The sequence below is a fragment of the Bos taurus genome, chromosome 21, assembly GCF_002263795.3.
Source record: "Bos taurus isolate L1 Dominette 01449 registration number 42190680 breed Hereford chromosome 21, ARS-UCD2.0, whole genome shotgun sequence".
NCBI lineage: Eukaryota > Metazoa > Chordata > Mammalia > Artiodactyla > Bovidae > Bos > Bos taurus.
The window spans coordinates 29,639,187-29,655,961 of record NC_037348.1 but is presented as its reverse complement, the minus strand read 5'-3'; the positions used below and the strand labels follow the sequence as shown (position 1 = coordinate 29,655,961).

Here is a 16,775-nt window from a genome sequence, read left to right as displayed (position 1 = left end):
CATCCAGCCATCTCATCCTCTGCCGTCCCCTTTTCCTCCTGCCCCCAATCCCTCCTAGCATCAGAGTCTTTTCCAATGAGTCAACTCTTCGCATGAGGTGGCCGAAGTACTGGAGTTTCAGCTTTAGCATCATTCCTTCCAAAGAATATCCAGGGCTGATCTCCTTTAGAATGGAGATGTTAACAATAGTGGGTACTACATACTGACTATATAAGAATTCTCTGTATGTCTCTATAACTCTTTTTGTAAACCTAAAACTATTCTAAATTTAAAAGTTTAATCAAACAGAAAAACAAAAACATGACCTTTGCTGTAGTCTTTTAGAAGTTACTTTGATCAAGTTAAGATAGTTTCCTTTAATCTTAGGTTGGCTGTGTACTTTTTAATCCTGAAACGGCATTGAATTTTATACAACACATTGAATTTTATTATGTTAGAATGTGTTGTTGACATGATAATTGTATTAGTCTGTTAATATGGTGATGAGTATTTTGCCTTCGTGGGATAAATTCTCTGTAGCATGCAATGCTGTTTGACAGCATTTTACTCACATTGGAACTTCTTTCAAAATTGGAGTTAGTCCACTGAACACCTGCCACTATTTTAGCAACTAAGTTCATGTAACATTCTAAATCTTTCGTTGTCATTTCAACAGTCTTCAAAGCATCTTCACCAGGAGTATATTCCATTTCAGGAAACCACTTTCTTTGCTCATCCATAAGAAGTGACTCCCCTTCCATTCAAGTTTTATTATGAGATTGCAGCAATTCAGTCACATCTTCAGGCTCAACTGCTAAGCCTAGTTCTCTTTCTAAGCCATCTTCAGTTACTTCTTCCACTGAAGACTTGACTCCTCAAAGTCATTCATCAGGAATGGAATCAGCTTCTACCAAAATCTTGTCAATGTTGATATTTGACCTCTTTCCATGAATTGCAAATGTTCTTAATGGCATCTAGTATCGTGAATCTTTTCCAGAATGTTTCAATCTACTTTGCTCAGAGCCATCAGAGGAATCACTATCTACGGCAGCTGTAGCCTTATGAAATGTATTTCCTCAATAAGAAGACATCAAAGTTGAAATTACTCTTTGATTCACGGGCTACAGAACGGATATTGTGTTAGTAGGCATGAAAACAACATTCATTTTTTTGTCCATCTACATCAGAATTCTTGCATAACCAGGTGCATTGACAATAAGCAGTACTATTTTGAAAGGAGCCTTTTTTCCCCCCCTGAATAGTAGGTCTCAACAGTGGGTCTAAAATACTCAGATAAGCATGTTGTAAACAGATGTACTATCATTCAGACTTTGTTGTTTCATTTAAAGAGCAGGAAGAGTGTGTGTGCTTAGGTGCTCAGTCGTGTCCGACTCTTTGCGATCCCATGGACTGCAGCCCACCAAGTTCCTCTGTCCTTGGGGATTCTCCAGGCAACTGGAGTGGGTTGCCATGCCCTTCTCCAGGGGATCTTCCGAACCCAGGGATCGAACCCAGGTCTCCAACATTGCAGGCGGATTCTTTACCAATTGAGCTACCAAGGAGAGCAGGAAGAGTAGATTTAGCATAATTCTTAAGAGCCCAAGTGCGCTTCCCTGGTGGCTCAGATAATAAAGAACCTCCTGCAATGCAGAAGACCTGGGTTCAATCCCTGGGTTGGGAAGATCTCCTGGAGAAGGGCATGGTAACCCACTCCAGTATTCTTGTCTAGGAAATCCCATGGACAGAGGAGTCTGTCTGTCTTCAGTCCATGGGGTTGCAAAGAGTTGGACATGACTGACTAACACTTTCATTTTTCACTAAGGGCCCAAGGAGTTTCAGAAAGGCAAATGAGCATTAGCTTCAACTTCAAGTCACCAGGGGCATTAGCCCCTAACAAGACAGTCAGTCTGACCTTTCAATCTTTGAGCAGGGCTTTAATTTCTCCTCTCTAGCTATGAAAGTCCTAGATGGCATCTTTTCCCAATAAGGGCTGTTTCCTCTACATTGAAAATCTGTTGTTTAGTGTAGCCACCTTTACTGATCATCTGACCAAGATCTTCTGGATAACTTGGTGCAGCTTCCATGTCAGCACTTGCTGCTTCACCTTGCACTTGTATGTTATGGAGATGGTGTCTTTCCATAAATCTCACAGACCAATCTCTTCTAGCTTCAGATTTTCTTCTGCAGCCTCCTCACCTCTCTCAGTCTTCACAGAATTGAAGAGAGTTAGGGTCTTGCTCTGCATTAGGCTTTGGCTCTGCATCAGGCTTTGGCTCTAAGGGAATGTTGTGACTACACTGATCTTCTATCTAGTCCACTAACAGTTTCTCCATATTAGTAAGAAGGCTGTTTCATTTTCTTACCATCCACGTGTTTACTGGAACAGCACTTCAAATTTCCTTCAAAAATTTTTCCTTTTAATTTGCAACTTGGCTAACTGTTTGGTGCAAGAGTTCTAGCTTTTGACCTTTTTCAGCTTTTGACATGCCTTCCTCACTATGCTTAATTATTTTTAGCTATTGATTTCAAATGAGAGATGTGTGACTCTTTCTTTCATTTGAACACTTAGAGGCCACTGTAGGGTATAAATTGGCCTAATTCAACATTGCTGTTTTTCAGGGAATAGGAAGGCCCAAGGAGTGGGAGAGAGACAGAGGAACTCCTGATTAGTGGAGCAGTCAGGACACAAGGGCGTGCTAAGTCACTTCAGTCGTGTCTGACTCTTTGAACCCAATGGACTGTAGTTCGCCAGGCTCCTGTCTATGGGGATTCTCCAGGCAAGAATACTGGGGTGGGTTGCCATGACCTCAACCAGGGGATCTTCCCTACCCAGGGATTGAACCGAGGTCCCTGCATTATAGGCAGATTTTTTTTTTTTTTCACCATCTGAGCCCCAGGGAAGCCCACAGTTTTTATCAAGTTTGCTATCTTATATGAGTGTGGTCTGTGGTGCTCCAGAACAACTTGAACAGTGATATTGAAGATCACTAATTACAGATAACCATAAAGAATATAATTTTAATGAAAAACTTCAAAATATTGTGAGAATTAGCAAATGTGACACAGTGGCATGAAGTGAGCAAATGCTCTTGGAAAAATTACATCAATAAACTTGCTCAATACAGAGTTGCACCATAGGCTCATGTAAACTAATGTAAGTGCTCTGAGCATGTTCAAGGCAGGCTAAACTAATCTTTGATGTTTGGTAGGTTAGGTTGTATTCAATGTATTTTCAACTTATAATATTTTCAACTTGCAATGGGTTTATCCAGATGTAAGCCCAATGTAAGTTGAGGAAGATCTGTACTTATTGACCTGCTGTCCCACTGGAAAATGGTTGAACTTGAGATTTCTGGCATTGCAAGGTACAGCGGAGGCAAGGAAATAGTTATGCTCCCAGGACCTTGATCCCCATGACCATACCACACATATATGCAGTTCCTTGGCCCCTCTGGGCTTGTGTCCCTCTAGGATGGAAGGCAGAGCTTTTAGGTACTTTCAGGTAATATGTAGGCAAGTAAGAGCTGTGCTCATAGGGCCAGTGGAGGTGGTGTGTCACTGGCAATTTTCCAATTGATGCTTATGATTCCTCTAGTCTGTTGGGTTTTATTTCCCTTGTCTGACTCCCTTTTTGCCAGCAGCCAATACTGTGTAGCTCATTCCTTTACCACATGCCAATTCTGTGTGTATCCTGGCTGCCACAGATGGTGTAGAACTCAGGAACCAGATGAAGTGAAGACGATGCCTGTCTGCTCACCAGGAATCCCTGCTCTGGTGTTCCATCAAACACCTTCTTCGAGGCAGGCCCAGGTCAGCAGTCACCTTTTCTATGAACCATTCTCTGGAAAGAATGAACCCTTCCTTCTTTTAGGATCTTGGTACATTTATCAAAGCCTATACTGATTATTTATATATGCATCATGTCTAAATATATATATAAAGCAGGGTTTGTTTGTTTTTTTTGCTACAAGACACTTCATTGCAAGGCTGGCATATTTCTTTATTTTTCCAAATCAAAGAACTGATTTAGTTGCCCATTCCTGATGTTGGGGTAAATTCATGGGCAGGCACACTTTGGTAAGCTTTCCCCTAGTTTTTGGTGCTATCCAAGAATTCTGGGCCTTATGCAATTCATACATGCAGGCATTGCCTCTGCTGGTCCACAGTGATCCTAACATCTGGTGGAGCTCAGATTCTCTGGGGCCTAAGGAAGCTGAGCTGCAGACCACCTAACTGAGTGCAGGGACCCCTCGGCTCTCAGCCTTCTGAAACATGCTCGCTGAGGGCAAAAGGGATCGAGTTTACCCACCACTTTTGAAGGCTGTCCTCAGCATTCTCTCTTCCATCCTCTCCCAGAATCAGGCCCCCTCTTCAACATCTGGGATATGATTAAGCCCCTGACCTCTTGATTGGTGTCTGCTCAGAAGCTTCCCTTGGCAATGGCCTTTTGCTGGCTAAAAAAAAAAAAAAAAAAAAAAGCCTAGATCACACCACCAACTTTTGCCTGTCCTCTGGCAAGGAGCTGAGAGTTAACTTTTCCCCCCCAACCTTTTGAATTGCCTTTAAAAGAGAACTAAACATAAAGAAGATATACACTGGGAATTCCATCACACACTTTTGCAGCGTCTCCTTGAATAATGCTTCCCTGGCAGATTTCGGCTCTCCTCTGGACACCTCCAGAACCATCTGAGAATCAGGCCGGTGATGCCCAGCAAATGGTTGCTGGAAGAATATCCATCATGGCTCGCGGGGGTAGGAGGGACCTGTCTCATGTCTGTCTCCTCTCCTTTGGGTGGACTCGCGAACCTGTGAGAGCCTGGTTCCTGGGCTTTGCGTCCAGCAGCTGGCGTGGAGACAGGGCCCTGGGGAGCCAGATTCAGAAGGGTCCCACCGTTCTCCCAGCGACCCGGCGTGGCTTCTGTCTAAGAGTGGCGGCCAGCGGACCGGGGACAAAGGACAGAAGAGACAGAGCCTGGCCATTGACAGCCTCGGGCACGCGGGCACCGCTCGGCGGAGACGGACGCTGGGAGGTGGCGCGCCTCTCCTGGACTTCTGGGCTACTGTCTCCCCCGCGGCCGCCTACCGCTGGGGTCGGGCGGCGGGCTGAGGGGGGAGGGGCGCGGGGGACGGGGGCGGGGCTCGTCACGTGGAGAGGCGCGCGGGGGCGGTCGGGGCGTGGGCGCGCGCTGGGCTTTTTAAAGGCGCGCCAGCCCAGCCGGGAGAGGCGGCTTTGCGGCCGCAGGCGCAGGCCAGGGCTGGTTTCCGAGACGCGCAGCTCCGGCCCCCCAACATGCGCGGCTCGTTGTGCCTGGCGCTGGCAGCGTCGATCTTGCACGGTAAAGCCGCCGATCTCTCCACCCATCACTCTTGCTCCGTGGGATCCCAGGCGGCTCGGAGCGCCCCGCGCCGGGGACGGGATTGGGGATTCGCGCCTGCTGCTAAGGGCAGCGGGAGGCGCTGCCGGTGGAAGGCGAGCCCGGCACTTCTGGGCTGCGATGCTTGGGCGGCTGGGGGTGCGGGCAGGGGGCGCATTCCCGCCGGCTTTCGCTGAGCAGCCCGCGCGTCTCTCCTTTCCTCTCCCCGAAGTGTCCCTGCAAGGCGAGTTCCAGAGGAAGCTCTACAAAGACCTGGTGAAGAACTACAACCCCTTGGAGAGGCCGGTGGCCAACGACTCGCTGCCGCTCACAGTCTACTTCTCCCTGAGCCTCCTGCAGATCATGGACGTGGTAAGTTCCGGCCGGGCCCGGGCCTGCCCGCCGCCGTGTGCCTCGGTTTCCCTAGCCGCCCAGGGAGAAACCTGGCGTTCCCAGGCCACCTGTGCGCTGGTACTTCAGACCTGACTTGCCCTCGGATTATAAACTCAGGGTGAGAGTATCTCCATCCTGAGTCAGGAGTCATCAAGAATAGGTCCGAATGGTCACACATTAGTACCCCTTCTGGTATAAGTATTGGCCTGCAGTCTGACATGGGTGTCAATTTAGGCATTTCTAGACTTTTATCCTGCTTCCCTGGGTACCGGTCTGGCCCTGGGCTTTGCAGTTGACTTGTCTGTCCAGGCAGAGGGCCAGCTGTGAGCATTTAGACCCCCTCCCCAGTTCCAATAATGGGCATGGTTTGCTTTCCTGGAGAGGTTAATGCAGGTGGTTCTGCTCTGAAGATGAGCAAGGCTCCCCTGCCCGGATACACTTGTCTGCTTGTTCAGGCAACAGCTTCCAGCCCCACGGGCTTCTTGCAGACTTATTAGTGCTCACTTCAATTGGCAGATCTGTGTAAAATCTGGATAAGTTTGTTCTTCTGCTCTTCTAGATTGCTTTGGATATTCACTTTTCATTGGCACATCCTTCATACAGTACAAATATTTAATGAAAGCATTTAAGTCATTATAAGTGAGCTTCAGTGTCTAGCCTGTACAAAGCATTGGACTCGGCTCTGGAGCAGTATACAGGGATGATGGTGTTCCAGGGAGGGGAGAATGTGGTAGGAAAGGAATGTGAGAAAAACTACAACAGGTGGAAAGTACTAAGAACCTCCAGAAGTGTAAGAAGACCAGTGAGATTTCATAATCCTGCAGATAAAGAGTGCCTGTTCTATTAAACTGTTGTATGTTGCATCATTTAATCTAGTTACAGTTGCTAAGATGAATGGCTTCTTTTCCCACAGGACGCCTGTGTTAAATGTGTAGTTCCTCCTATCCCACAGTTAGACCTATGCTTCAAAATATTCAGTGTGTGTGTAGTGACATGGACAAACTATCACACTGGAGAGCTGTAAAAGCAGATAAGTGCTGTCCCGTGGGTTACCAGGGCAAAAATTGCTGTTTAGAGAGCTTGGACTGTAGGAAGAAGGAAAGGACAGAGATACGGGGTTAGGGGAAGAGGTGCTGACAAAGCTGCCCTGGTGTTGAGCAGAGCCAGGGCAGAGAAATGGAATCTCAGAGGCTTTGGGGGATGGGTGGGGTGGGCGCAAGCCCTGTGGCATTTGGGGAGGCAGACTTTATGGAGCAGCTTCTCTGTTACTTTAGAAATCATAGGATTTGTCCTTGGGAGCCTTGGTAGGTTCTGGCTCTGCTTATTTCTGGATGATTGGTCTTAGGTGTGCATGTTAAGTTGATTCAGTCATGTCCAACTCGTCAGCCCTATGGACTGTAGCCTGCCAGGCTCCTCTGTACATGGGGATTCTCCAGGAAAGAATATTAGAGTTGGTTGCCATGTCCTCCTCCAGAGGATCTTCCCAACCCAGGGATCTAACCCGTGCCTCCTGCATTGTAGGAGGATTCTTTACCACCAAGCCAGAGGGGAAACCTGGTTGATCTTTGCCAAGTTTCTCAAGCATTCTGAGTTTGTACTTTCCTGTTAATACCTTGGACAGGATAGCACTTCAGCGGTCATTGTGATGACTGTGGGGGCAACTTTGAGAGACTGTAAAGTTAGAAGACAGTGTTCATTTTCATCTAAATAAAACAAAATTACCCCCCACCCCCAACACACACACACACACACATGCACACATGCACGCAAATTACAGAGGACTAGGTGAGCTGGCACACTACACAGTGGTGAGAAAATGAAAGCCGCCCCAACGCTATTTGCCTGGGGTTGGCCACAAATGGGCCTCACTGTGGGTGTGTGTGTGTCACAACTCCCGGTCTTGGACTGGTCCTTGAGCTGGATGCTTGGGGTGTGGAGGGGCAGTGGCTACTCAGCCGGGGAGCAGGAGCAGTGACCAAGGGGAGCACGTGCTGTAGGCTGTCGCAGTCTCTTTTGGAGAGAAGACCACTCACCAGGAAGCTGCAGGCTTCTTCCTAGTACCTCCATCTCTTTAAGACACCTTTCAGGAGTCAAATTACATGAGAGATTTTGGCTTTTATGAAAAGTTTGGGTATAAACTAGGGTTACATGATGTGACAACTAAAAAAAAATAGTGAAATGCAAACATTTGTCAAGTTAGAAGATTTTAAGAATAATAATTATAAGCCGTGTGTGTCATCAACATTGCAATAGCAGAGAGAAGCGCTCATGAAGACCACTGTCAGCAGCCAGAGGTCACAGGAGGGTGGGAGGGGAGAAAGCTTTGGTCTCACCTTGACCGTGGATCTAGCTGTGAATGTGTGGAACTTCCCAGCTTGCCAATACTGTGAGGTCATGGAGTGGCCTTCAACAAATTTACTTTCCAAGCTCTGTTTCCTCGTGTGTAAAATGAGAATAATGTCCACTTCACAGGGTTTTGAGAGGATTAAATAAGAGAAAGCGCTTGCCACACACTGGTAATTCACTGAAGATTTGCTATATCTTCATAATGTAGCTACTCAAAGGTTGGGACATCAATGCCTAGAAAGGTGTGGTCTCTTGGCCAGGGTTGCTCAATGGTTAGAGGCAGGGCTGTGTAGAACATGCACAGCTGCCTGGCAAGTCCTTTGTATGTCCAGCCTCCTTTAGAGTCCTTAACTTCTTTTGTAGAAAAAAAAAATCAGCTTAATTTATTTAAACCACTTGAGTGTAACTGATTAAATGTGACTGTCCTGAGATTACAGTGAAAAGGAAGTCTCTATATCAGAAATAATGCAATATGCAAACATTTGTATTCCAGCCAGACTTGAGTCTGTCTGGTTTTGAGACAGAGCCAGGGCTTTCCAGCCGGACCCTCAGGACCCTGGACAGAGATACAGTGACTCATGACTGATTCATGTAGCAAGCCCTAACTGGTATCAGGTTCTCTTTACAAATTCAGTTCCAGAGGTCCTTTGCCCATTCTGACTGGGCTGTTCTAGAGACCCTTTTCCTTCCAAATCTTGTTATTGTTCCACTTTCTGCCAGCAGAGATTTCCCGACTGGAGTAACAGGGAGATAATGTATGATTCTACATGTCTTATTTCCATGGAAGATTATTTACCTGTCCATCAGCTTATTCAACACATATTTTTTATTGAAATCTTCTTGTGAACTTTGCTAGATTCTGGGAATGTATACATGGTTAAGGGATTATTTCTACTTCTATAATTCACAGTCTTACCTATGGAGACTGACCTGTAAATTCAAGAGTATCTCACATATACCTGAATGCAAATGTGGCACAGACACACCTAGGAGGAAATATTTACTTCCAGCCAGGTGGCTAGGAATTAGATTTCTAAAGGTGAGCAGGAGTTTGCCAGTTGGAGAAAACATGGAGGGCTTTCCTGGTGAGGCGAACAGGATGAAGAAAAATGAGAGTGGGAAGACACCATACCCTCAGCAAGGTGCGTTCTGTGGGAAACTGGCTCCCAGTTGATCTTGGCTGCAGTTGTGCTGCAAAGCTTTACAGAACCTTGAATGTGCTTATGTGTTTTGGGAGTTTTTAAAAGACGGATGTCATACTAACCAAATTACTAACTTTCTCTTATATACCCTTTTGTAAGAATGATGTTCTAGAAACACACCTTGTAAGATGAAGGACGGGGTTATCTTTTGGTAGGAGGGCTAAGGTGAGTTCATACCATAGACAGAAGAAATGTTGAGCATAAGGTATGTCGAGTGGCTCTGCAGAGTTTAGATTTCCTCTTGGGCCCTCATCAGGGTATATCTTCCAGGATATGAGGAGGTTTTGGTGGTGGTGGTGTGCCAGAGGATTCATGAAGCTGCAAGATCAGCTTGCCACTGCATATTTTTCTAGAAATGGAAACAGTCCAAAGCACAATATTTGTATTCAACCCAACAGGTATAAATTATAGATGAATGAAAAAAATGTACATAAACTTTTAAAGACAAAGCATGTGTTTTCAGAGGGATAGTTTTACCTGCTGTGATCTCCTCTGGCTATCTATCAGGCCCCCTTAGTGAGGCATGAGGTAGAAAGTGAGAAGGTGTTGGATTTGTAATCGGAGGTGGGACGTTACTAGATCTGTGTTTAGATCAAGGATGCTGAGGGTAGTGTATGTGTGGGACAGATTAAAGAGACGAGATAATGTAGGCAAAGGATGAAGAGGTCAAAACTGTAATGGTCAGTGTGGAAATGTGGAGACAAGGACAGATTCCAGAGACCTTTGGGGCATACTGTCTATGATATATAACTGTGTGTAAGAATTCTATGTAGGTACATAGATAAATTTGTTAACTGAAGGTACCTAAATTATTCCTAACTGCACAGTCTGACTTAACAGTGATTATTAATTCACTACATGAGCTTGTAACTGAGCTGGGAATGAGATAATACCTAAGAAATCATTTTGAAGTGATGCAAGTGTGAGATTCTAAACTACCAACAGTTTCCATAATATTTCTCCTTTTGCATTCCATTTAGTCATTTGTCTGTACACACACATCTAAAGGCCATTCTGAGTGTTGATTTGCATAAAATAAATGTGCTAGTTAGGAAAACATGTCCAGAAGGCAAGGTATTTAAACTGAATAATAAGAATCAACACATGATTATATAGAAATATATAATACACAATGATGCAAGAATGATTTTTGCTGTTTTATACATTTGGGATTGCAGATTCAAGATTTTAGAAACTTTAGTCACAAGAACAGCAGAACTAAGTGGTTGTGCATTTGGGGTTTGCTGCTGCAGAAGGCAGGCCTGGGTGTGGAGTCCAGCGTCTGAGGGCTTGTGTGTTACCTGAAATCCCTTGGTGGCTCTGCTCTGCTTTGTCAGACTTAAGATTTTACGTTTACTGGCCACTATATGAAATGCTACAACTCAAGCTTAACATTATCAAATATTTGCTGTAAAAATTGCACACCTTGAAGACAGTCTATGAAGAAAACCCAAGGTGCAATTATTTAATTATCCTAATGTGTTTATAAGTGATGTTTCTTACAGCTACAAATACATGTTTTGTGTAGGAAATCAAATTAAAAAAAGGACTGCAGGGGGATAAACGTCATCCAAATCACCATTACTCAAGGCCTTCTGGTGCATTTCAGTCTTTTCTCTGTGTTCATAGGTTGTTTAGAGAAATATTTAAAAACTAAAATGGCATAACATCATTATGGCACTTTAAACAATATTAGCAGGCATTACTTTTAAAGTGACACAAGTAGGCCAAGTGGTAAACTGAATTTTAAAATTGTGTTCTTTTCCCACTATTATGTAACTCTCACTACCACTGTATATTTGATCCCTATTCGTATTTTTATCTTAGAAATCTCTTATGAAGTATTGATTGAAATTATTCATAATGCTACTTCAAAGCTTGGTTGTGTTTTATGTTGTCTCAGATATTGTATGTGAAATATCACAGAGATAATTTGAAGATCTTGACACTTGACAATACCTCCCTCCAGTTTTACTTTTGCTTCTGACCAACACTCAGGCTATAGGTACCAGCAAGCACAAATCACCTTAATCCAGTTAGTGACTGAGAAGAGGACGACTTGGGCTTCCCTTCCTAAGAGGGCTGGTTTGTTTCTCAATTTTGCATATACATTCTAGAGTGTGAATATAGAGAACTTAGCAAGGTCTTCCCTCTATTCTGTAGACCTTGAACCCCACTATGTCCTGCCAGCTCTTGAGTCTGCCAAGATTTGCTTTAACTTTTGGCCTCCTAGGCATTGCTTTAGAAATCATCACATGGATCTGGAAAAGTGGCCCCCGACCCTGTTATTCTCTAAGCTTCCCTCCCTTTCTTGGACGTTGGCTCTGCTGTTCCTCATTGCCCTATTCTTTCTGACTGTATTTCTCATTGTATTTTCCCAGTTGTTCTCACTGCAGAGTGGGTGCGAACTACCTAGTTCATCACTGTGGGTTCAGTTCAGTCATTCAGTCGTGTCCGACTCTTTGCGACCCCATGGGCTGCAGTACACCAGGCTTCCCTGTCCATCACCAACTCCCAGAGCTTACTCAAACTCATGTCCATTGAGTTGGTGATGCCATCCAACCATCCCATCCTTCTCCTCCCGCCTTCAATCATTCCCAGCATCAGGGTCTTTTCACATGTGTCAGTTCTTCGCATCAAGTGGCCAAAGTATTGGAGTTTCAGCTTCAGCATCAGTCCTTCCATTGAATATTCAGGACTGATTTCCTTTAGGATGGACTGGTTGGATCTCCTTGCTGTCCAAGGGACTCTCAAGAGTCTTCTCCAACACCACAGTTCAAAAGCATCAATTCTTCAGTGCTCAGCTTTCTTTAATTTCTTTCATCGCAGGTAGCAGAACTGAAATTCTAAATTAAAACTTGTTTGTAATGCATCTTTATAATTGATCCAGATTTATTATGGTAGAAATTGTACCCCTATTAAACCTCTTTATGGCTCTGGGACATAAAGGTACAAAATTCTTTTAGCTTTATAGACTGGGGATTATGGGCACTTTCACTAAAGGACGCTTTCTTGTAAATGTTGCCTTTCAAGTCTAGTCCTGAAGATATTCCCAAAGGCTTAGTTCTCTCAAAGCTCCTGATTCATCCCTGACATGCTGTTAAAGGAAGAGAAATGATCTTGTCATGGAGAGATGCTAGTGAAAATCTCTGCTCACTTATTGATTTATCAGGATTAGGTAGAGTTTTACTCCTTAGAGAAGAAACTAATCTGAAACTTCTAATTCTCATTCTCTTTATTTCAGCGATTTCCTTATTTGCATTCCACATCAGCTATAAACTGTTATAGAAAAAGAGCCCTCAAAGTAAAAACCAAAACCATTTAAAACTTGCATGTGCACATTTATGTGTGTATTAACACACACACACACACACACACCTATTACTCTTATCTCTCTTTATTGAATGTTTTTTTTTTTTTTTGGATATCACAAGATATCACATAATATGCTTGTTAAGTTTCCAAGAGAAAAAACTAGAAGTTATAGCAAAAAGCCTCAGAGTCACAACTTCCAGAGAGCCAAGCAAGTGACTGAAACTAATGTGAAATTAAGTAAAAAATTGTTTTAAAGTCCAGAGGGGTAGTGGGAGAGGCCTGGACATGGGGCTGACTCCGGACTCAGAGTCAGGCCGTAGAAGAATGGGCTGACCAGTGCCCCAGTGCAGGTGGGAGTGGGCGGGGTGGGGGGGTGGTTGCTGCCATGGTTAAGGAGGGCCACCTGTGAGATGATTCCCAGCATGGGAAATTTATTCTGGAATCATTGAGGGCAAATTGTCAGTAAAGATTCCTGTCTTGGGGTAAAAGAGGTATTTCTGAGCAAGAAAAAATGTGTTTGTTTTGTTTTGTGGAGAGAAGGCCAAGTGGTCAGGTTGAGCTCCAGGTGTTTTGAAACTTTAGAATCGTAAAACAGTTTTTTATTCTATTGCATCTGTCTTCAGAAGCTCACAAACAATGTGTTATATGGAGGGGCTCAGACTAAGCAAATTAAGCCAAGTCTGCTCACTGATTGATTAAACTCAAATTGATAACATTTACAATTGAAATCACTGGTCCAGAAACATTCATTTATTCACTGTTTTCCTTAAGATGTTTTATTGACATTTGAAGTAACCTTTAATACGCTGGCTAGCTCTTAGACAGATTTCATTTGAGAAGTCATTTTGAACTTTGAATTGCATTGTAATACGGGTCCCCTGTGTGGCAAAATATCAAAACCAGCTCAATGAATTGTCACAGTGAACCCATGCAGGTAACTGCCACCCAAGATGACTCTTTTCCCGCTTTTTGTGTACTGGAAAACCACAGCATAATGTCAAGCATCAGAGTTGAATTTTGCCCTTCTCTGGGACTCTGTATAGATGGAATCACACGAGAACATAGTGTGTATTTTGTTTGCTTTTGTTCACTTTTATTTTTGTGAGAGTCACCCAAGTTCTTGCCTGTTGCTGCAGTTTATTCATTTTTATTGGGTGGATGTAGCGTGATTTGTTATTCTGTTCATGGAGGTTTTTTTAAGTTGTTTCTAGTTTTTGGACTCTTGTGAAGTACACTGCATGAATATTCCAACCGTACACGTCTTTCGATGCACACATTTATGTATTTCTATCACGTGTATATACATAGGAAGGGACTAGCCAGGCCCTTAGATGGCATGTCTTTAACTTTTCCAGATGAAGCCAAAACCTTTTCAAAATGATTATACCAATTAACATTCTCACCAGCAGTGTCTGAAAAATTGTTCTTGTTCTGCATAATCACCCACACTTTGTATTTTAAATGTCTTTTAAATTTACCATTCTAGTGGGTGGGGAGTGATATTTCCTTGTGTTTTTAATTAGTGGTTTCCTGATTACCAATAAAGTTGAGGACATTTTCATTTCTTAATTTTCCACTTGGATATCATCTTCTTTTACAAAGTGTTTATTCATGTCTCTGGCCTGTTTTTGTCTCAGACATGCCATCTAAGGGCCTGGCTATCCCTTTATGTGTGTGTGGTTTTGTTCTTTCCTTGTTAGGATTTGTATGTGTTTTTCTATTTTATGAACTTGAGCCCTTTGTAAAAAGTTTTTTGCAAGTATCTTCTCTGACCCTGGCTGGTCTTTCCACTCTTTTCGTGTTCTTTCTCTTTTTCATAAACTCTTAATTGAAGTAGAATATGCTTGTGGCTCAGCTGGTAAAGAATCCACCTGCAATGTGGGAGACCTGGGTTTGATCCCTGGGTTGGGAAGATCCCCTAGAGAAGGGAAAGGCTACCCACTCCAGTATTCTGGCCCAGAGAATTCCATGGACCGTATAGTCCGTGGCGTCGCAAAGAGTCGGACATGACTGAGTGACTTTCATACTTCACATGCTTACAGATGGGCTTCCCAGGTGGCGCTACTGGTCAAGAACCTGCCTGCCAATGCAGGCTGTGAGAGACAGGGTTCGATGATCCCTGGGTCAGGAAGATCCCCTAGGTGAGGGCATGGCAATCCACTCCAGTATTCTTGCCTGGAGAATCCCATGGACAGAGGTGCCTGGCAGGCTACAGTCCATAGGGTTGCAAAGAGTTGGACACGACTGAGCGACTGAACTGAACTGAAGTGACCTTAGCGTGCACACACATGCTTACAGATAAATTGTATCTTTAGATGAACAGAAATTCTTAATTGCCTGATTTTGTAATTCTTTTCTTCTATGTTTAGTGCTTATTATGTTATCTTTAGAAAAATCTTTCCCTTCCTCAAGTTCATGAAGATACTTTTCTGTATATTTGCATTTAGAGGCTTTTTGTTGTTACTTTACCTTCACATGGGACTCCAGACTGATGATTATTTTGTTTTTCAAGGCTAATTAAAGGATTGTTAGTGTAATGATTGCGTGATTGGTGAACCTTGTTGCTTTAGGCATTGTATTATCCACTTTGTCTGCCCCCAGAGAGACATTTCAGTTATTTTAGTGTGTCCATGATATGGAGAAAATGCCAGGGCTATGACATTTTTCTTATGACACGTGACCCTGTCTACGAAGCAGAAACAGACTCACAGACATAGAGAACAGACTTGTTGCCAAGTGGGGTGGGGGATGGATTGAGAGTTTGGGGTTAGCAGGTGCAAAGTAGTAAAAAACAAAGCAGTGATTACAAACTATAGCCTACAGGTGAAAATCTGCCCACTGCCTATTTTTGTAAGTAAAGGTTTATTGTAATACAAACACAAATAAATGCCAATAAGATGCAGCATTTACAGAGCCAATAATAAAGGATTTCTGAAAAGCCCTGGGCCCTCTCCATGCTGCTGCTGCTGCTGCTGCTGCTAAGTCGCTTCAGTCGTGTCCGACTCTGTGCGACCCCATAGACGGAAGCCCACCAGGCTCCCCCGTTCCTGGGATTCTCCAGGCAAAAACAATGGAGTGGTTTGCCATTTCCTTCTCCAATGCATGAAAGTGGAAAGTGAAAGCGAAGTCGCTCAGTCGTGTCCGACTCTGAGCGACCCCATGGACTGCAGCCTACCAGGCTCCTCCATCCATGGGATTTTCTAGGCAGGCGTACTGGAGTGGGGTGCCATTGCCTTACCCAGATACATTTAGTTGCCTCTGTTTCTGGTTATGACACCAATATGACAGTATTTTAGTAATCTTATCACCCCCTTCCTGGATTGATCAACTTTACCCATTTCTGTGACTTCCTATTATGATAGGTTTGAACTCAGCTCATTCACAGCTCTCCTCTCCTCCCCTCTTACCTCTGGTCTCACTTCTTCCGCTGCTCACGTTTGCACCTTCAAAAGTACAAAACAGGTAAAGGGGGTCAGCAGGTGGTGGCAGACAGAAATTAAACTTCTAGTGGTGAGCCTGCTGGAGTGTGTACAGGAGTGGAAATGTAATGTTGTGTACATCAGACTTACATGTTATACAGCAATTTTGTGATATCACTTACATGTGAAATCTAAAATACGGCGCAAGTGAACATACCTAAGAAACGGAAACAGTCTTACAGACATAAAGAACTAACTTGCCAAAAGGGGTTGGCGTTGCCAAGGGGGAGGGGTTTGAAACTATTATAGATAGAGTGGATAAACAACAAGATCCTACTGTGTAGGACAGGGAACTATATTCAGTATCCTGTGATAAAACATAATGGAAAAGTATGGTAAAGAATTCATATGTGTGTAACTGAATCACTTTACAGTAGAAACTAACACAGCATTTTAAATCAACTATACTTAAATTGAAAAGAAAACCAGTGTTAATCAATTTTAAAAACTATAGTAATCCTAATTATATCTACAGACTCACTTGTTGAAAAAAGGAAAAAAGCTTCTTGCCATTTCTGTTGCCTGGAATCCTGGACGCAGCTTTCCTTCTCTGTAATCACTCCTGTTCTGCCCCTGCTTCCCTTGAAGTCCTTCCATGTCCACATTGGTAACATTTACATTCTATTCTGTGTGCGTGTGTGTGAGTGTGAAAGTCAGTCAGTCATGTCCAACTCTTTGCAACCCCATGGACTGTACAGTCCGTGGAA

At 43.8% G+C, this 16,775-nt stretch overlaps 1 protein-coding gene across 1 annotated transcript in view; it reads left to right on the top strand.

Annotated features, from left to right (window-relative positions):
• The first annotated feature begins 5,228 nt into the window (after positions 1–5,228).
• CHRNA7 (cholinergic receptor, nicotinic, alpha 7) overlaps positions 5,229–16,775 on the top strand; it is a 135,526-nt gene continuing 123,979 nt past the window's right edge. The window contains 2 exon segments of the mRNA NM_174515.2: positions 5,229–5,315; positions 5,566–5,705. Of these exon segments, the coding sequence (NP_776940.1) occupies positions 5,270–5,315; positions 5,566–5,705 (186 nt within the window). The 5' untranslated portion in view covers positions 5,229–5,269.